The sequence below is a fragment of the Pongo pygmaeus genome, chromosome 22, assembly GCF_028885625.2.
Source record: "Pongo pygmaeus isolate AG05252 chromosome 22, NHGRI_mPonPyg2-v2.0_pri, whole genome shotgun sequence".
In the NCBI taxonomy this organism is placed as follows: Eukaryota; Metazoa; Chordata; class Mammalia; order Primates; family Hominidae; genus Pongo; species Pongo pygmaeus.
The window spans coordinates 57294131-57314573 of record NC_072395.2 but is presented as its reverse complement, the minus strand read 5'-3'; the positions used below and the strand labels follow the sequence as shown (position 1 = coordinate 57314573).

The following is a 20443-nucleotide window of genomic DNA, read 5'->3' as shown; positions in this document are numbered from 1 at the left end:
ACTTGAGCCCAGGAGTTCAAGACCAGCCTGGACAACATAGACCTTGTCTCTACAAAAATTAGAGGCATATGCCTCTAGTCCCAGCAACTCGGGAGGCGGAGGCAGGAGTATCACCTGAGCCCAAGAGGTCGAGGCTACAATGAGCTGAGATCGTGCTACTGCACTCCAGCCTGGGGAACAGAGCGAGACCCTGTCTCAAAAATAAGTGGATGGATGGATGGATGGATGGATGGATGGATGGATGGATGGATGGATGTAGATAGATAGATAGAAAGATAACAATTGAAAAGGTGGTACTGGCTTTGGGCCAGGAAGGTGACAACAGAGACACTGATATTGAAAGCTAAAAAAATGCAACATCAAGACCTGGAGCAGGTGAGACCTGAACACATCCACGGCATTATTTGAGGCGGCAAAGCTTCAGCAAGTGCCTGTGGGATGGTGACCTGCATTAAACCGAGTCCCACGAGACCAGGCTGAGAAAAGGTCTGGTCATTTTACAAGCAGGGCTGTGGGGCTCACAGGTCAAAAGATGCAGCCGTGCCTCACGGTCACCAGGCAGACAATGAAACTGAGGACTTTGTGAGCCGCGCAGGCCAAGTCAGGCTCAGTTACGACTCCACTTCGAGGCAAAGACCAGACCCCAGGAAGAACGGGGTGACTCTAGGCCCATCTGGACGCAACATTGCCGAGTAATCACCTCAGGGCCTCACTATTCATCCACAGTCCCCTCCAGGGAGGCCTGGGGAGCCTTGAGGACTTGGGGCCCCCTCCCCATGGAATTAGGGTGGGGCGGGGCACCAGGTCACGGCACCTGGGATCTCACACCATCCACCAGGACTGGGTCCCTGCCTGGCTCTCACCAGTGGTGCAACCTTGGGAGGTGATTTGACTCCAACCAAGCAGTTGCCTCAAGTGAAAAGATGGAAATAATAATGCTCCTTGCCTGATTTTGATGGAAAAATGTGATAATGGAAAGCTTGATGACCGGGAACTCTCGCTGACCCCCTACAAATGGCCCGCAACGCTGGCCCCAGCTGTGCACCCAGGCCGCCGAGGTTCTCAGGCCACCGAGGTTCCCAGGCCACTGAGGTTCTCATCTCTGCTTGGCCCTGGGTACCAGCAGGGCCACGCACTGTGCCATCTCCAGCCCACAGGCAAGCCAGGGGCAGCACCAGGCGTCAGGGAGCAGCTGTGCCCAGGTGAGGGGGGCATGGGTCCAACTCAGGCTGGGGCACAGCCTCGGCGGCTCCCAGGGACTTTTTGGGTCCTGATGGCCCTGACTGCCCCGGCACTGCCTCCACAGCCCACCCCACCCACCGGGGCCTCGTGTCCCTCCAGCCTCCGAGTTACCTGTGGTCTGAGCCACCTTGACCAGTCCTCTGCGGAAAATGCTCTTCAGCCGCGGCTTCATGTTGAAGTTCTTGGCCCCCCCGGTCACCGAGATCAAGAGATTGGGGACGTCCAGCCCCCAGTGCTGGGTCATGAGGTGGTAGATCACGCTGGAGGGCGTGTCCTGGGAGACTCGGACGTACTGCGGGACAGGGAAGATGGCGGAGGGAACCCGTGTGTCAGTGGTCAGGGACAGCACCGACCCACACAGGCCACGCGGAGAGGCCCCACTGGATGGCAGACACCGCACACCTTTCCGGCTCAGACCCAGAAAAGGGGTCCCCATGAGGACCATGCGATAAGAGGGAGGCAGAGAGGCCCGAGCCAGGAGCAGCAGGCCGTCCCTTGGGGACCAGGATCGCCCTCAGCAAACCTCCCCCAGCCCTCGTGCCCCCACGGCACCCACTTTTTCCTCTTCCTCTCGATTTTGGGAGTGCCTCTCAAACATGCGCCCCCACAGACTCCAATTCCCGCCGTAGCGCCTGGGCCCTGCCTCCCCGGGGTCTAATCAGCTCCTGCACCGGGGTCTGTGCCCTCCTGTCCTTGTGCACCCAGCACTGCCCCCTCTCCTGTCCCCTTTCCTGTCCCCTCTGCCCTGTCCCCTCTGCTGTGTGGCCCCTGTGCCCTGGCCCGTCCTGGGGACTCAGTGGGCCCAGCTTCCTCTGCCTCCCATCTGAACACAGCTCTCCCAGGCTCTGTCGTCACTCTGGCCCCCGTGCTCCAGGAGACCCTCACAAGTACACAGTGGACTTTCCCTGTTCCGCTAGGCGGGCTGTGTCTGAAGAGACCCAGCCGGGCCTGCAATCTCCGCCGGGATTGGCCTACCAGAGACACAAAGGTGATGGGTGAAATCCAGAAATGCCATTAGGTGCCCTCAAAACAAACATGTGGTAGCATTGTCACTAAAGAAGGTCCAGTTAACCCACAACCACGGTGCCTGTCACCATCAGAACATGGGTCCCACTGGGTCCACCAGGCATCTGGAGGTGCTGGTCTCCCTGGGAGGAGCAGGGCTGTGGCCTGCATGGTAGACGCTCCCTGGCTTCGAGGCAGACCTGCTGCACCACAGGGTCTGTGTCCCTGGTGTCACTCATTGTCAGGCCACAGGCGTTTTTCCCTCACACCACCGGCCCCTGTCGGCAGCTGCAGGGAGGGGGCTGGGAGAAGCCAGGGGGGTTGGGGCAGGGATGCAGCCAGAACCCCAGGCTCAGACGCAGCTGGATTCAAACCCACCACTGCCACGGCCACGGTGGCCTTACACAAAGGGTGGGGCCCCCCGTACCTCAATCCCTCATCTGAAACCCAACAACAGGACTGTCCCCGTGACCACAGCGACAGAGGGGCCCAGGGGCCTGGAGAACACCCACGTGTCATGGTGACACAGGGTGGCTCAGGGGCTGTGCCAGCCAGGAAGCCTGGGGCCACACGACCCCGTCTCCGGGACCTGCCCCACTCAACCTCTTTGGCCACCTCATGGCATCACCACGCATCGAGTGGACAGGTCACACTCAACAGGTACCAAGTTCAGGGCTCCAGACCCCAGCACAGAGATCAGTGCCACCCCCCACCCAGGACAGTGGCACCCAATCGCTGTCTCAGAACCCTCCAGAAGGCTGGTCAACACGCACGTCTCAGAACCCTCCACAAGGCTGGTCAACACGCAAGTCTCAGAACCCTCCAGAAGGCTGGTCAACACGCAAGTCTCAGAACCCTCCAGAAGGCTGGTCAACACGCAAGTCTCAGAACCCTCCAGAAGGCTGGTCAACACGCAAGTCTCAGAACCCTCCAGAAGGCTCATCAACACGCAAGTCTCAGAACCCTCCAGAAGTCTGGTCAACACGCAAGGGGCCGAGCCTCTGACTCCACAGGCCTGGGATGGGGCCTGAGAATTGGTCAGAGATGGCTGGTCCAGGGACCTCAGTGAGGTTGTGCACGAGAGAACCCAACCCTGCACCTGGGCCTCCCTCCAGCAGTCTGCACCCTCACAGAGCTCTCCTGCAGGCCAGGCTCAGCCTGGATCCTGCCATGCCTGGCCCAGCCTCCTCACAAGGACTCTCGCGTTTGCTTCCAGACTTGCCACACGGGCCTCCCTGCTATCCTGGGGCTCTTCCCTCTGCTTTTCCCTCCCTCCCCACACCCTTCCTACCATTCCCCCAGCACACCCTGAGCGCGTCTGTGTCCTGCATCCCTCTCCTTCCTCCCTACTCCCTCCCAGGCCCTGACGAATGCTGCCCAGGGACACCCAGCCAAAATTCACTCACCACTCCCGGTTTGCACCTTCCGAGAAAGCTCACTGTGCCCCACCCTGCTTTGCAGATGGCCAAGCACTCTGAGAGTGGGGTGCATCTCTTGCTTGCCTTGCAGAGCCCCTCCCCGCCGCCTCCCTTGCTGTGCAGTGGGCTCTATGCATCCTGGAGCTTTGCCAGCCTCCTGCTCTTGCCCCAGGAAATGCCGACCACTGTGTGTCACTGTGGGGCCATGCAGCTCCACCTACAATTCAGAGCAAGAGTGATGGAAACCAACCTTTTTCACCTTCTGGCTCAGGCCCGTGAAGACGATGTCACCAAAGGCATCTGTTGGCATCTCCTGGACATGTTTCTTTGGGTCCCACTGTGTGCCCTGGAAGGTGTGGGGCTTGGTAGCCTCCTCCAAGTGCTGCTCACGCGTGTAGCCACACTGACACACCACCTTCCTACAAAGACACAGCACCAGTCACCCAGGGAGTGTGGTGCCCTTCCTGCTCCCTGTGAAGGCATCAGAGGAGGCCCAGTGGAAAGCCGCAACCTTTCCCCACCCAGCAAAAACAAAGCACCTGCCCTTCCAGCCATGGGGGAGGCAGCAGAGGCCTAATGGTGGGCTGGAGCTCTTCTCACCCTCAGCAGTAACAAGAAGCCTCCCCAGGAAGTGTCAGTGGATCAGTAGAGGCTACAGCGGGGCTTAGACTTCACCCTTCATGGGGCAGTGATGGGGGGAACTTCTTCCTTCACCATAGACATGTCAAGAGGACCAGCTAAAACTCAAGATCTTGAGTCTCTTAACATAAAATCTAAACTATCAAGGTTTCAATCAAACATCACTAGTTTTACAAGGAGACAGGAAAATCTCAACCAGGATGAAAAAAGACAGCTAACAGCCACCAATACCAAGATGACACAGATGTTAGAATCATCTGAAAATGATTTTAAAGCAGCCACATTAGAAATGCTTCAACAAGCCATCATGAACATGCTCAAAACAAATGAAAAATATAAATTTCCAGTAAAAAAAAGAGAAGATATACTAAATGCAAACTTTAGAACTGAAAAATGCAGTAACCGAAATAAAAAACTCAATGGATGGACCCAAGAGCAGGATGGAGGAGACAGAGGAAAGAACCCAGGAGCAGGGAGATAGAACAGTAGACATTGCCCAATAAGAACAACAGAGAGAAAACAAACAACAACAAAGAAAAAATATACAAGTAAACAAACCTCTGGGACCTGCAGCACTATAACAAAAGATCATATATTCATGCTCAGAGTTCCAGAAGGAAAAGAAAAAGACGGTGATCCTGAAAATGTATGTAAGGAAGTCATGGCCAAAATTTCCCATATTTGACAAAAAAGACATAACCCTACACACTCAACAATCTGAGTGAACACCAGACAGGATAAACCCAAAGAGATACACACCAAGACATATAACAATTAAACTTCCGAAAACTAAAAGCAAATAAAAAATTTTGAAAGCGTCCAGGTGCAGTGGCTCATGCCTATAATCCCAGCCCTTTGGGAAGCTGAGGCGGGTGGATCACGAGGTCAGGAGTTCGAGACCAACATGGCCAACATGGTGAAACCCTGTCTCTACTAAAATCCAAAAAATTAGCTGGTCATGGTGGCAGCCGCCTGCAACCCCAGCCACTCGGGAAGCTGAGGCAGGAGACTCACTTGAACCCAGGAGGTGGAAGTTGCAGTAAGCCAAGATGGCGCCAGTGCACTCCAGCCTGGGCAACAGTGGGAGACTCCTCAAAAAAAAACAAAAAAAAACCTCAGAAATGACAGGAAGTTGGGACCTTCTTAATTGAAGGAAGGCTAGGGAATTTGTCACCAGCAGACGCACCTTAAAAGAATGGCTAAAGAACATTCTCTAAACAGAAAGGAAACAAGAAAAGAAAGAATTTTGGAATATCTGAAAGGAAGAAAGAATAACAAAAAGAGTAACCCCTTGAATTTCGTAACTGATGTTTGATGGCTGAAGCAAAAATTATAACACTATCTGACGTGGTTTTCTTTCTTTTTTTTTTTTTTTTCTTGAAACGGAGTCTCGCTCTGTCATCCAGGCTGGAGTGCAGTGGCACAGATCTCTGCTCACTGCAAGCTCCGCCTCCCAGGTTCACGCCATTCTCCCGCCTCAATCTCCCAAGTAGCTGGGACCACAGGCACCCGCCACCACAGCTGGCTTTTTTTTTTTTTTTTTTTTGTATTTTTAGTAGAGACGGGGTTTCACCGTGTTAGCCAAGATGGTCTCCATCTCCTGAGCTCTTGATCCGCCCGCCTCGGCTTCCCAAAGTGCTGGGATTACAGGCTTGAGCCACCGTGCCCGGCCCTGATTTCAACATATGTAGAAGAAATATTTCAAGCAATTATATTATAGATTAAGAAGGGGACAGAGATGTAAAAGGAGATAAAGTTTCTATACTTCACTCAAACTGGTAAAATGTCAACATCAGTAGATTGTGATAAGCTATATTATATAATATACTATCTAGAGCAACCCCTTTAAAAAAAAGTGATACAAGAAGATACACTCAAAAATAGTATGGTGTAAGCACTGGCTCACGCCTGTAATCCCAACACTTTGGGAGGCCAAGGTGGGCAGATCGCTTGAGCTCAGGAATTTGAGACCAGCCTGGGCAACATGGCCAAACCTTGTCTCTACCAAAAATACAAAAATTAACCAGGCATGGTGGTGCATGCCTGTAGTCCCAGCTATTCAGGAGACTGAGGTGGGAGTATCACCTGAGCCCAGTGAGATGGAGGGTGTAATGAGCCGAGATCATGCCACTGCACTCCAGCCTGGGCAACAGAGTGAGACTCTGTCTCCAAAAAACAAAAATAGTATGAATAATCAAAACAGAATTCTAAAAAATGTTCAAGTAACCCACAAGAAGGCAAACAAACAAACAAAAAAAAAACAGAACAAACAGAAAACAAAAAATAAAATGGCAGACATAAGCCCTAACATACCAATAATTACACTAAATATAAATTTTCTAAATATGACAATTAAAAAACAGATTGACAGAATGTATTTAAAAAAATAGGACCCAATTATTTGATGTCTACCAAAATCTCACTTGAAGTGTAATGATACAGGCAAAGTGAAAGGGAAAGGAATATTCAGCAGTTAAATAATATTGACACAAGGCTGAGCATGGTAGCTCACACCTGCAATCCCAGCACTGTGGGAGGCCAAGGCGAGTGGATCACTTGAGGTCAGGAGCTCAAAGCCATCCTGGCCAACATGGTGAAGCCCCGTCTCTACTGAAAATACAAAAATTAGCCAGGCGTGGTGGCGCATGCCTGTAGTCCCAGCTACTCCCAGTCACCGGGAGGCGGAGGTTGCAGTAAGCTGAGATCGTGCCATTGCACTCCAGCCTGGGCGAGAGAATGAGACTCCATCTCAAAAATAATAATAATAATAATAATAATAATAATAATATTGACACAAGCAGCAACTTGGATGGATATCAAGCTCGCTGTGCTGAGGGAAAAGACACGGGTCATGTAGCGTATGATTCCATTGATGTAACATCCTCGAAATGACACAATGATAGGCATGAAGAAAGACTGGTGGTTGCAGGGATCAGGGATGATGGGGGAGAAGGTGAGCTGACCACACGGAGGAAGTACAGGAAGAGCTCGGTGGAGACAGACAATGCTGTGTCTTGACCACTCTGGTAATTACACAAATACACATGTGAAAAATGACATAAGGCCAGGAGTGGTGGCTCACCCCTGTAATCCCAGCACTTTGGGAGGCTGAGGCAGGCAGATCACTTGAGGTCTGGAGTCCGAGACCAGCCTGACAAACATGGTGAAACCCCATCCCTACTAAAAATATAAACATTAGCTGGGCGTGGTAGCACTCACCTGTAGTCCCAGCTACTCAGGAGGCTGAGGCAGGAGAATCGCTTGAACCCAGGAGACGGAGGTTGCAGTGAGCCAAGATCGGGCCATTGCACTCCAGCCTGGGCAACAGAGCAAGACTCTGTCTCAAAAAAAAAATATATATATATATATAATATATACATATATATACACACACACATACAGATGAGACAGGAAAAAAATGGACCAATCAGCGCTCTGTAAAATGGACCAATCAGCAGGACATGGGCGGGGACAAATAAAGGAATTTAAAAAAAAAGAAACTCTAAAACCAGATGAAACCTGAACCAGATGGCACAGGGGAAAGACCACTGAGCAGTGAGAAAGGAAACAGATTTCCCCGCCACGTATTGACTGTGTGATCTCGGATGTTTCTACACTCAGTTTCTCAATCATTAAAATGGGAAAAATAATTCCTCCTGGATGTGCACCCTACAAATCCAAATCCGTACAAACCCCTAAGGTCATGCTCAAGGCACTTCAGACTTGCAGGGATCTTGCAAGCACCTGATGTTGAGAGGTGAAGCCAGCTAGACTTCTGGGTTGGGTGTGGACTTGGAGAACTTTTCTGTCTTACAAGAGGATTGTAAAATGCGCCAATCAGCACACCGTAAAATCGACCAATCAGTGCTCTGTAAAATGGACCAATCCGCACACTGTAAAATGGACCAAGCCGTGCTCTGTTAAATGAACCAATCAGCACACTGTTAAATGGACCAAGCAGTGCTCTGTAAAATGGACCAATCAGCGCTCTGTAAAATGGACCAATCAGCAGGACACGGGCGGGGACCAATAAGGGAATAAAAGCTGGCCACCCCTCCAGCCAGCAGCAGCAAACTGCTCGGGTCGCCTTCCACGCTGTGGAATATTTGTTCTTTCGCTCTTCACAATATATCTTGCTGCTGCTCACTCTTTGGGTCCGTGCCACCTTCAAGAGCTGTAACACTCATTGTGAAGGTCCCCAGTTTCATTCTTGAAGTCAGCGAGACCAAGAACCCACCGGAAGGAACCAACTCTGGACACAACGTGACCTCCACTGTTTATGGATGAGAGACCTGGGTCCGAGGTGGGGAAAGGAGTTCCCTGGACAAAGACCTGAGCTCTCCCGTCTTGCTCCAATGCTGCCCCAAATGTCCTTGTATGTTCCTAACAGCCTATCACAAGCTACCTCCTGTCCCTCTTCTCCTTGAACCATCACCTCTGATGAGACTGGAACTTGAACCTGCATGGCATTTGCAAGCCTGATGTGATGCTGGAAACTGCATTGCGGCCACTGATCCAGATATTACATCACCAGAGAGCTCGCTCGGAACTCGGCCCAGATAGGCGAAAACGGGACACCACTCCCAGCACCCCACAGGAAATGAGAGCTCTTGGAGATGTATTCTCTCCAACCTGGGCTCCTTCATTCTACCCGAGGGGGGCTCCCTGCCCCCCCCACCCCCATCGCATGTGCGCCTGAATTCTGAGGCATCCCCTCCAGTCTCTGCGCTTCACAGATGAGGATCGGTGGCCCAGGGAGGAGAAGTTGTCTGCCCAAGGTCATGAGATCCATGGTGGCAAAATGTGAGCACAAAGGTCTGGACCAGGGTGGCCACAGCAGACACGGAAATGAGAGGAGTCTGTGCAGAGCTGAGGAGGGTTACCAGGACATGGGGCTAAGCAGTGGGATTATCTGGGTGGGTGTTGAGGGGCTCCAGGTCTGGACCAGTGGGGTGGGAAGACCCTACCATGCTTAATGGAAACATGTAAGTTGTATAAATAAATCTGCTTCAAAAGCTGTGTTTGTGGCAGACGATGCTCACCACTCGTTCCGCCCTGGTCTTTCCACAAGAAGGAGGGACATTCCATCCACTCCTCAGGAAGGAACAGCCAGGAACACACCTGGTCCCTCTTCCCATCCTGCTGCAGTGAACACCGTGGTTGGTGAGATGAGAGAGGCTTCTGTGTGGGACAGACTCGGCGCAGCAGATCTCAGGCTGCCTTCTTAGAGGGGCCTGCTTTCAAGGTGGTGTCTGGGAACGGGGATTTTGGAGCGTCTCTCCGTCCCCTGACTGCTAGGAGTGCTTTGCCAGGCCTGGACTGTTCCTGCAATGGGTTTATGCTGAACAGCTGCTTTCCTGCTGGGAGTCTGGGATTTGGGTGGTTGCCACGCAGAGGGGCCCACGTGGCCAGCGCAGGACGCACGTCCTGGGCTCTGAGCCTCGAATGGGCTTTGCGGGTTGCCAAGTTCTTCTCGGCTGGAGGAAGGAGCATGCATGGCGCCTGCACAGGAGAGCAGCAGTAGTCTGCCCTCAGATTCTCCAGACTCGGCCTGTGTCTTTCTCCCTTGCCAAGCCCATCACGTAGGCCTTCACCATGATAAACCTTAGCTGTGTGCACAGCTGTGAGTCCCGGCAAACCCCTGAGCATGGGGGATGGCTTTGGGGACCTCCAGAAGCAAGTCTGTCCTGCTTAAATCTGATCCAGGTCAGCACCCCGTCCTCTCTGGGCCCTGCTGCCCCAAGGGTTTCCACTTCCACGTGAGAAGCACGCAGAGCCGACCAGCAGAGGCCCCCCAGACCCACGGGGCCTCACCTAGGCTTCTCAGGACACAGCAAGTCAGGGTGTCAGCGGCGTTCAAACCAGAGTGAGTCCATCTTGAATAGGCGCTGGGTGAAATGAGGCTGAAACCTGCTGGGCTGCCTTCCCAGAAGATTAAGGCATTCTAAGTCACAGGATGATATAAGAGGTCGGCACAAGACACAGGTCACAAAGACCTTGCTGATAAAACAGGGTACAAGACACTGGCTAAAACCCACCAAAACCAAGATGGCGACAAAAGTGGGCTCTGGTTATCCTCGCTGCCCATTACACGCTAATTATAATATATTAGCATGTAAGAGACACTCCCACCAGCGCCATGACAGTTTACAGATGCCATGGCAACATCAGAAATACCCTATATGGTCTGAAAGAAAGAGGAAATCAGTTCTGGGAAATCCCTGCCCGTTTCCCATAAAACTCATGAATAATCCACCCTTGTTTAGCACATGATCCAAAACTACCATAAAAATAGCCAACCAGCCAAGCGCGGTGGCTTATGCCTGAAATCTCAGCACTTTGGGAGGCCAAGGCTGGTGGATCACGTGAGGTCAGGAGTTCCAGACCAGCCTGGCCAACATGGTGAATCGCATGAACCTGGGAGACAAAGCTTGCAGTGAGCCAAGATCACGCCATTGCACTCCAGCCTGGGCGACAGAGTGAGACCCTGTCTCAAAAAAAAAAAAAAAAAAATTGCCAAGCAGCAGCCCTCAGGGCTGCTCTGCCTATGGAGGAGTCATTTCTTTTACTTCTTTACTTTGTTAATAACTTGGTTTCACTTTACTCTGTGGACTCGCTCCAAATACTTTCTCGTGTAAGATCCAAAAACCCGCCCTTGGGGTCTGGATCGGGACCCCTTTCCAGTAACAAGGGTGTGCTCCGAGGCTGGAGCACCACTGCTCTACAGACCCCGCTCCTTCCACATGGGGCTCTTCATCACTGTCTGTACATCCAGCCCTCCACGGCCGCGAGTTCTGCATCTGCAGATTCAGCCAAACGCAGACTAAAAATATTCAGGAAAAAAAAAAAAATTAAAAATAACATAGCCAGATGCAGTGGCTCACGCCTGTAATCCTAGCACTTTGGGAGGCTGAGGCGGGCAGATCACGAGGTCAGGAGTTTGAGACCAGCCTGACCAACATGGTGAAACCCCGTCTCTACTAAAAATACAAAAATTAGCCAGACATAGTGGCGCATGCCTATAATCTCAGCTACTCGGGAGGCTGAGGCAGGAGAATCCCTTGAACCCGGGAGGCGGAGGTTCAAAAAGAAAAAGAAAAAGAAAGAGAAAAAACCCACACAACCACAAAAATACAAATTATTATTATTATTATTTTTTTTGAGACAGAGTCTCGCTCTGTCACCCAGGCTGGAGTGCACTGGTGCGATCTTGGCTCACTGCAAGCTCCGCCACCCGGGCTCACGCCATTCTCCTGCCTCAGCCTCCAGAGTAGCTGGGACTACAGGCACCCGCCACCACGCCTGGAGAATTTTTTGTATTTTTAGTGGAGACGGGGGTTTCACCGAGTTAGCCAGGATGGTCTCGATCTCCTGACCTCGTGATCCACCTGCCTCGGCCTCCCAAAGTGCTGGGATTACAGGCGTGAGCCACCGCGCCCCGCCCAAAAATACAAATTTTTTAAATGCAGTATAACTATTTTTGTAACATCTACATTGTATCAGGTATTATAAGTAATCTAGAGATGATTTAAAGTATGCTGAAGGATGTACATAGTTTATATGCAAATACCACACCATCTCATATCAGTGACTTGATATGAGATTTTGGGACTGATATGAGATATGAGATTTTGGTATCCGTGGGTGTCCAGGAACAATTCGCCAGGGATGTCGAGGGACAGCTGTTATAATTGGTGACCGTGAAACTCTGATGATGTACCGAGTACACTAGAGGTACCCTGGGGCAACACAATCTTCTTCTGTTTCCCAAGCACAGGATGCTTCTCCCTCCCCATATTCAGTAAATATGAGCTGAAGGCCACTCTCTGGGAATTAATACAATACTCTGCTTTCATCCCAGCCCCCGAAAAGCTCAGCAGCTAGCAAGAAAGATGAACACAAAGCCACACAGTTACAGCACGACAGCTGGGATCAGAGAAACACACGGTGCGGTAGGAGGGAAGCTCACTTCCTGGTAGAGGTTGTATAGTCAAGGAAAGCTGCACGGCAGAGGTGGCATCTGCAATAGGCCTTGAGGGATAAGTAGGAGCTCACCAGGCAATGGAGTAAAAGGAGGAAGCATGTGGCCCATTTGTGGAAGAGCATGAAATGGGTGTTGCTCGGGGAGGGCACACAAACATGAATCAACACTCTGTTCGTGCCTAAAGGGGCGCCAACCGTGGGGAGCACCATCAGCTCTGGAGGGCCATATCCAGCCGCTCAGAGACAGTGGCCATGTTGCCTGGGCAGGGGTCTTGGCCACACCTGAGTCGTGGGCTCTGTGGCGAGGAGGGGCAAAGGGGGCTCTGTGGGGCCTGGGGGCAAGTCGGGCCTCTGGCTTTGGCAAGCTGTGCAGGGGGGCAGTCTTCTGGCCGTGGACTCTCCCTAAGGCCCTTCCAGTTCCTGGACCCTGGGACTTTCTCTTGGGGTGGGGGCAGGTGTGGAAATGAGAGGATTAGAGGATGCCTCTGTGTTCAAACCACGGGACTCACGTGATAGCACTGTTATGACCCTGAACAAGTCACCTAAACTCTGCACTTTGGTCCCCACACCTGTGAGGCAGGATGAGGGTCAACTGTCCCCGACAGGAGGCTTGTGAGGATTAGGTGGAAATGCTCTATGGACTCTAAGCCTCGTACAGAGACAGAGGTATCTCCAGTGACCCTTCACTGAGGCCCTGAGGGGTCTTGGCCTGATCAGCTACTCCATGTGGGATCGGAAAGGAAGAAGTCAGAGGCCTTACACACAAATCACGTCACTTACCCAGCATCAGACAGTTTGGAACTTTCCACAAAATACACGCATTCTTTCTTCTTGATGTTTTCAGGAATCCATGAACTGAGGCTTTCTCGCTGAAGGTAAAGACGGCACAATGAGATCCTCCAACATTCGAAAGAGCACACCCAACCCCCTGGAGACACATCTGAGCTCCTTGAGGAGCTTCCACACTATTTGCTTGAAGGAAGGAAGCCTGCGCGACCCCGAGCCAAAGATTAGAAGCATCTTGCCAAGACTCTCAGGTGGGGATTCAGGAGGGAGGAATGAATCTAAGAAATCATTTCCTCTTGGGACCATTTTGAATGTGCGTGCACTTTACAGTTTATACAACACCACCACCTTCCTTGGGAACAACGTGGTGTGGTAGAAAACATGGAGGCTGGGGATCTGGGGACCTGGATCTTGCACCATCGGGAAAAGGGCAGCCACCCTCCTGCCTGCCTGGCAAGGGGAATGCAAGATGCCATGTGCTTTCAACATACTTGTGTCTTTGTATCCAGGGCTTTGGGGAAAGCTAGCCCAGGCCCAGGCCCTCCCAATCAGATAAAGGATGTGAAATCATTATGCAACAAGGTAAGCACGGGTAACAGATTTCCAGTACCCTAGCGCAACATTTTTGAGTTAACCCAGTGATTTCCCAATTAGACCAACCATGGGAAATGATCATGCAACCCACAGAAGACCAGACACCCATCACCCTCCCCAGTTCTGTTCTCCCAAAGGTATGGTTGGGCAGGAGCCCCCAAGGTCAGCAGACCCTTTCCCACCCCCGTCGTCACAGCCTCAAGCTATGACCTGCCCAACGGTGACCTCTGTGGCCACGTGCCAGCTGCAGGCTGACCAGCAGAAAGCCTACCTTGTCATTGTTGCCAAAGGGGCACTGCAGCCTCCAGCTCTTGAAGAGGCTGCTGTTGCTGCGCCGGAGATTAGAGACCATCCCCAGGTCAGTGACCCTTCTGGGCAGCCCCTCAAATCCCTCCTCCTGCTCCGAGCCAGCTTTCCTCAGGGCTGAAGGCTCCATCCTGAGACCGCCACACCAGCTGCAACCAGGCCTGCTGCCCTCAGGACAGTCCTCTCTCCAGCTTGCTACACTGGGGGTTCTAGAGACACACGGGGTGGTTGCTGAAATAGATCAGAGACAGGAAGATGAGGCTGATGTTCTGAGAGCACCCGGCCACATGCTTCCTCATGTGAAGCCCTCATCTGGTTCTCTTCATCAGCCTGCACATCTTCCCAGCTGCCTGAGCTGTGTCCCTTGGCTGGGGCCCCTGGACACTCTGGGGGAGTACATGCACATGCGGGGGTCCCAGCGGCCATTCATAATGGTAACAACCTCAGGTCACTGCAGAGCCAGAGAAAGAGCTCCCTCCCCCACGGGTCCAGCTGCACTGAGCACCGCACAGGGAAGTCTCCACCGCCAGCACCAGCTGCCGGCAACGTGGTTTCGCAACTGTGCAATTCTGCACAGCTCCTGCTTCCAGACACCAGTGACTACTTTCATATTCCAAAAATTTTTAAAATAGCCCTCACTGTCCACAAAGGAAGTTTCTTTTTCTCCTTGTTTTTTGAGACAGAGTCTCACCTTGTCGCTCAGGCTGGAGTGCAGTGACGCAATCTTGGCTCACTGCAACCTCCGTCTCACGGGTTCAAGTGATTCTCCTGCCTTAGCCTCTCCAGTAGCTGGGATTATGGGCACCCATCACCACACCCTACTAAATTTTTTTGTATTTAGTAGCAACAGGGTTTCACCATGTTGGTCAGGTTGGTCTCAAACTCCTGACCTCAGGCGATCCACCAGCCTCCACCTCCCAAAGTGCTGGTTTTACAGGCGTGAGCCACCGCAACCAGCCTAAAAAGGAAGTTTTGGGGAGTACCACATCTCTCCACTCCAGGAAAATGACAATAATTCAAAGGAATCTTATTCTGTCATATCCTTTCTCCCTGACTCTGATGTGGCCTTCAGCACCGAGGCCACAAGAAGCCACCGGATAACTGCCCTCCCTTTACAAATGAGAAACATAAGCGTGTTCAAGCCCTGCAGGGCCTCCCTGAACCCCTGACACCCACAGTGCGGTTCTCATGAGGTCATCCATGGTCATCCCCTGCCACTGCCCCAAAGGTGTGAAGGGGAGGGTTGCTGGGAGGCAAAAGATCTGACTGCAATTCCCCCCTCATCCCTGCCCTGAAACCCGATCTCTGGCCACGTCCTCTCCACTACACATGACGGTCACTGTCGGACAAGCCTTTGCTCTGCCGTCCCCTGATCACATTAGGTGACTGAGCCCCTCTTCAGGGCCACGCAGCTGGAAGCTCGGTGCCGGGCACTTGGGGCTGAGCTACTGGCTGCTGTCCTGGGGCAGACACTCTCAGGCAATCCCACCTCCCCTTCTCCCTCCTCCCCTTTGCCCTTTGGCCACACTCATTCTGAGACCCGTAAACTTCACTGGCAGGATGGCAGGGGTGCCCTGCCCAGCCTTTTCCTGCAGTTCTCAGAGCAGATGTTGCGCCGCATGCCAGTGGGGCCTTTCCAGGGCCATGAGCTGTCCCCGCAGCCACTGGCCCGGCTTCACAACCAGCTTCCAAGGGAAGCAGAGGGGCAGAGACATCCCCAGTGGCAGGAAGAAGAGGAGGCTCTAGAAAGATCGCAGTGGCACCACAAGGGGACCCAGACTGCAGGTGGCTCCCCAGGTAGGCAGTCCACCCTGCACGGAATGAGGATGGCTCCATGCTGGAAACAAAGGCCCCAGCATCAGACGGGAGGGTCCACGTTGTGGGACTCTCTGCCTTGAGGAAGACCAGCATGTTCTGTTCACATGCTCATCTTTCAGGCAGCTGCCCACCTCAGCACAGCCCCTGGGGTCTTGTGCAGGTTCCTCTAATCCCAGCGGCAAGCAGGCCCCGGGAAGCAGGTCAGACCTGCTCCAGCACCACCCCAGACCTTGCAGGAGGCAGCCAGGAGCCCCCGTGAGCATCTGATGCCCGCTGTGAGGGGGCCAATGGCTAGACCCAGTGCCCAACAGGACGGGTGCCTCAGCCTCAGCCCAGGGGTGCAGAACCCTGAAAACCCAGGCCTGGCAACGACCTTCCAGGGGCCCAGCCAGCCCTTTCTGGGGTTCTTCTACCCAAAATTACAGGCTCAATCCCTTTCTCACAGGTCACCTGAGAACAGCTTGGGCCACCCTGGTTCACAGCTAAAATTCTCCACAAGCAACTGACAAAGGTATGAGCGTTGAGAACACTCAGGTAGGAAATGAACTTCCAGAAGACAGATGCATGAAGCAGGCCTGAGCAAGGCAAGGCCCCATGTGGGTGGATTTCCAAACCCAAGCCCTGCACACAGCTATTCCCCGAGAAAGGGGTGCAGTGGAGCCCCAGGGAGCGTGGGTTGGGGCGGCATTCCCTACCCTTCAGGGTTAGCCACTGAGCAGCCCCTCCCTCAGCCCCGGGGGACCCGCATGGCAGGGGTGGCAACGGGAAGACCATTACCACCATCACCTAGGCCGAACTCAAGAAGACTCGTTGGCACGCGAGCCCAGGACCAGGCGACTCAAGAGGATCCTGGTGTGCCCACCCGCCCCCAGCCAGCCGAGCCCAGCCCAGCCCAGCCCAGCAGATTCCCTGGGAAATGGAAGGTTCTGTCTGGGCAACGCGGGCCTCTCGCACCAGCAGGATTGGGACAGGCGCGCCCTGCACTCTCTCGGTACACCGTATGGCCTCCCCGCCCTCTCTGGAGGTTGCTCGGGCATCCTTTGAAATCCCCGCGTGAAAGCAAGCGCTTCGGAGACTGGACAGGCAGAGGCGGGTGCGGGGATGGAGGAAGTAAGCGCCCCAGAAGCGGGCCCTGCGGGCCCGGCGGACGAGCAGGGCGGACGAGCAGGGGCACGAGGACGGCTGAGTCCCTCATCCCCGAGTCCCCTCCCGCCAGCCAGACAGGGTCGCCCCAGCGGCAAGGCGTCCCGCGGACAGACCGCACCCGGCTCCGAGTCAGTGCCCCGCGCCTCTGCGCACACTGGGCGCTCCAGTCAGCGTCCCGAACCCCACCGGTGCCCCTGCACCAGCGCCCCGAACTCCGCCCGCCCCTGCACCCCACCGCGCCCTGCACCAGCGCCCGGAGCCCCTTCACGCCCCTGCACCCCACCGCGTCCTGCACCAGCGCCCCGAGCCCCACCCGCGCCCCTGCACCCCACCGCGCCCTGCACCAGCGCCCCGAACCCCACCCGCGCCCCTGCACCCCGCCGTGCCCTGCACCAGCGCCCCGAACCCCGCCTGCGCCCCTGCACCCCACCGCGCCCTGCATCAGCGCCCCGAACCCCACCTGCGGCCCTGCACCCCACCGCGCCCTGCACCCCGCCGCGCCCTGCAGCAGCACCGGGGCCGGCCGCCTCGGTCCCCGCACCCCGCGCCCCTGCACGCACTCGGCACCCCGATCCGCGCCCCTGCACCCCGCCGCAACCTTCACAAGCTCCCGGGACGGCCGCCTCAGTCCCCGCACCCGGGCTCACGCCCTCGCCCCGCCCCCGGCGGGCACCTACCTGCTCGGAGCCGCCCGCGCCCCGGCGTCACCCGCGTCCCCGCGCAGCACCGCCGCCCTGGCCCCGCGGGGCCGTCCGCATCTCGCCCGAGCGTGCGCCGCGTCCCCGGTGCAGTGGAGCCGCCCGCAGCGCTCTGCGTCACTCAGCCTGGAGAGCGTCTCCCGCGCCGCGTCCCGCGCCCGCAGATAGAGCCAAGGACACGCCAGGGAAGACTGGGCCCAGACACTCCACCTGCGGGCCCGCCCTCCCCAGAGACCTGGAACCGGACAGTCGGGCAGATGTGTACCTTCGGAGGGTTGGGGGCACGTGTCTCCTTTAAACCGGCGATTGCCGCGATTATCTTTAAGCCCTGAATAGCCAACGGGAGCGGGAACGGCAGGACAGTAGTCGCAGGGGGACCTGGGCCTGAGTGAGACCCCCCACAACGAGACTCAGGACCCCCTGCTCAAAGACCTCTGCAGCCCCCTCCCCCAGCACTCCAGATGTGACCCCAGAGCCAGGGACCATTCCCAGTGAGAGAGGCAGGACCCCAAGGCTGGGGCAGGCTCAGGGCCTGCTCCCTGGATTTGTCACAATGGAGGGGACAGGAACAGCCAGAAAGATCAAGCCCAGCAGTCCCCATAGCGGCAGGTGCTGGCCACGGGGCCCCACGGATGTCTAACTCCACCCTGTGTGCTGCCCACTCTCTGGCTTGGGGAGGGGCGGGGACTGCCTTCTGATGCCTGAGAAGGCAAATGCGCCTTTCCCAAATGGCCCAGACCACCCAGAGGCCCTTTCACCCGCCAAAGCCACACTGTCCGCCCCTTCCTTGCCACCAGAGGGCGATACCCGGCTGCCATTCCTGGGCCCTGCTGGCCTCCGTGTCCAGGGAAGTGAAGAGGTCCTGTGGCCTCTGATCTGGGAGGAGGGAAGCTGCCCCCAGACTCCTGCCTGACCCGCCACCCTCATTTCCTCCCTGGGTGTGCAGGCCTGCTGCCCGGACTCCTGCCCAGAGCACACGCCTCTGGAAGGCCCTCTGCAGATGAGCCAGCCAGCAGCGCTGGCACGCTGAAGGATGTCCACAATCTCACTAACCCACCATACTGGTGCCTGCAAAGTGTGGGAAAGCGGTCAGAGCCCCTGGTGTAGTACAGCACTCAGGACACTGTCACCTTTCAGGACACTGTGCTCTGCACAAGCATGGCCGGAAGCTGCCCTCCAGAGTAGCCAGCACAGTGTCCCCACACACCCGCAGCTGTGCCCTGCTGGATGGTACAGTCCTCTGCCCGGTCCACCCTGCAACTAGATGTGCTCAATGAGCACCCGCTGCAGGAGTTGGGTTCTATGACAACCAGCAACATCCCCAGAGAGGTGTCTTAGAGCCTCCTTTACAGGCAAAGGAAGTGAAGACCCCCTCCCTTTCACCCGCTCCATGTCAGCAGAGCCCCATCCAGTGCCCCTGCCCTGGGTGCTTTCTGGCTAGAGAGCCATCTCGTTAACTAAAAACATACTGCAGGGCAGTTAATATTTTATAAGACAGTCATAACTGCAGAGCCTTCTGCGAGACGGGCTGGGCGCTTGTTTCCAAGTATACCGGGGCCTCTGTGGGAACGTCATTTAAGGTGAAGTAGTTACCAAGCTGACCATCTCTGATGAAACAGCCAGGCCCACATTGCCCTGGGAGTGGCTCCTGCCTTTCTAGAGAAGAACCACACACTCCACAGAGGGCCATGTCTGTCTGCCCGGACACTGCGGCAGTAGCAATTATGCGATATTCTTCCCATAAAAGACAGGACACGTGGCCATAAAACCCGAGCAGGGCAGGTGCCAATCTCCATGAAGAGTCATCTCGAGTTCAGAGAGAGAAAGCACTTGGCACAAAGTGTTTCTCACGGTGTGGGCACGAGGCCCAGGTAAAAAGGCCCCTGCTCTGGCAGCAGGAGAAAACCACAACTGGAGAAAAAGGCAGTGACAGGGCCGCAGGCACTGGCACACTCTGGTCCTGAGTGAGGCACGGGAGCAGGTGACAGGTGGCAGACTCCTCAGAGGAGACTCCAGGAAGGAGGGAGGCCCCAGCTAGAGCAGGAGTAGCAAACTCTCTGCATAAGGCCACATGGTCGCTGTGGCAGACTTTGCCGGCCACGTGGTCTCTGTCCCAGCTCCTTGCCTCTGCCCTTGCAGTGGGAAGGCAGCCGTGGGCCATTCAGCTGACCCTGAACGACACAGGTTTCAGCTGCGGGGATCCACTTCTATGCAGATTTTCTTCCGCCTCTGCCACCCCTGAGATGCTAGACCACCCCCACCTCTTCTCCCTTCGCCTACTCATGGGAAGACAGCGAGGCCTTTATGATGACCTGCTTCTACTTAATGTAAATATATTTTATCTTCCTTATGATTTTCTTAATAACATTTTCTTCTCTCTAGTTCCCTTTATTGTAGGAATACAGTTTATAATATAACATACAAAATATGTGTTTATGCTATCAGTAAGCCTTCCTTCTGGTCAATAGTGAGCTATTCATAGTTAAGTTTCGGAGGAGTCAAAAGTTATACACAGATTTTCAACTTTAAGGGGTGTTGGAGCCCCCAAATCTTGAGTGGTTCGAGGATCAACTACATAAATGAATCAGTATGTTACATGGTTTGGCTCTGTGCCCCACCCAAACGTCATGTCAAATTGTAATCCCCAGGCCGGGCACAGTGGCTCACACCTGTAATCCCAGCTCTTTGGGAGGCCGAGGCAGGCAGATCACTTGAGGTCAGGAGTTCAAGAGCAGCCTTGTCCAATGGTGAAACCCCATCTCTACTAAAAATACAAAAATTAGCCAGGCGTGGTGGTGTGCGCCTGTA

The 20443-nt window shown here is 54.5% G+C and overlaps 1 protein-coding gene across 2 annotated transcripts in view; it reads right to left on the bottom strand.

Annotated features, from left to right (window-relative positions):
• The window catches only part of TRPM2 (transient receptor potential cation channel subfamily M member 2), a 98736-nt gene extending 81062 nt beyond the window's left edge, over positions 1-17674 (bottom strand). For both annotated transcript variants that reach the window (XM_054468883.2, XM_054468884.2), the window contains exons 1-5: positions 17615-17674; positions 13939-14204; positions 13068-13156; positions 3916-4084; positions 1354-1534 (exon numbers count right to left, since the gene is read on the bottom strand). In XM_054468883.2, the coding sequence (XP_054324858.2) occupies positions 1354-1534; positions 3916-4084; positions 13068-13156; positions 13939-14103 (604 nt within the window). In that variant the 5' untranslated portion in view covers positions 14104-14204; positions 17615-17674. The remainder of the gene's footprint in view (positions 1-1353; positions 1535-3915; positions 4085-13067; positions 13157-13938; positions 14205-17614) is intronic.
• Positions 17675-20443: the final 2769 nt, after the last annotated feature.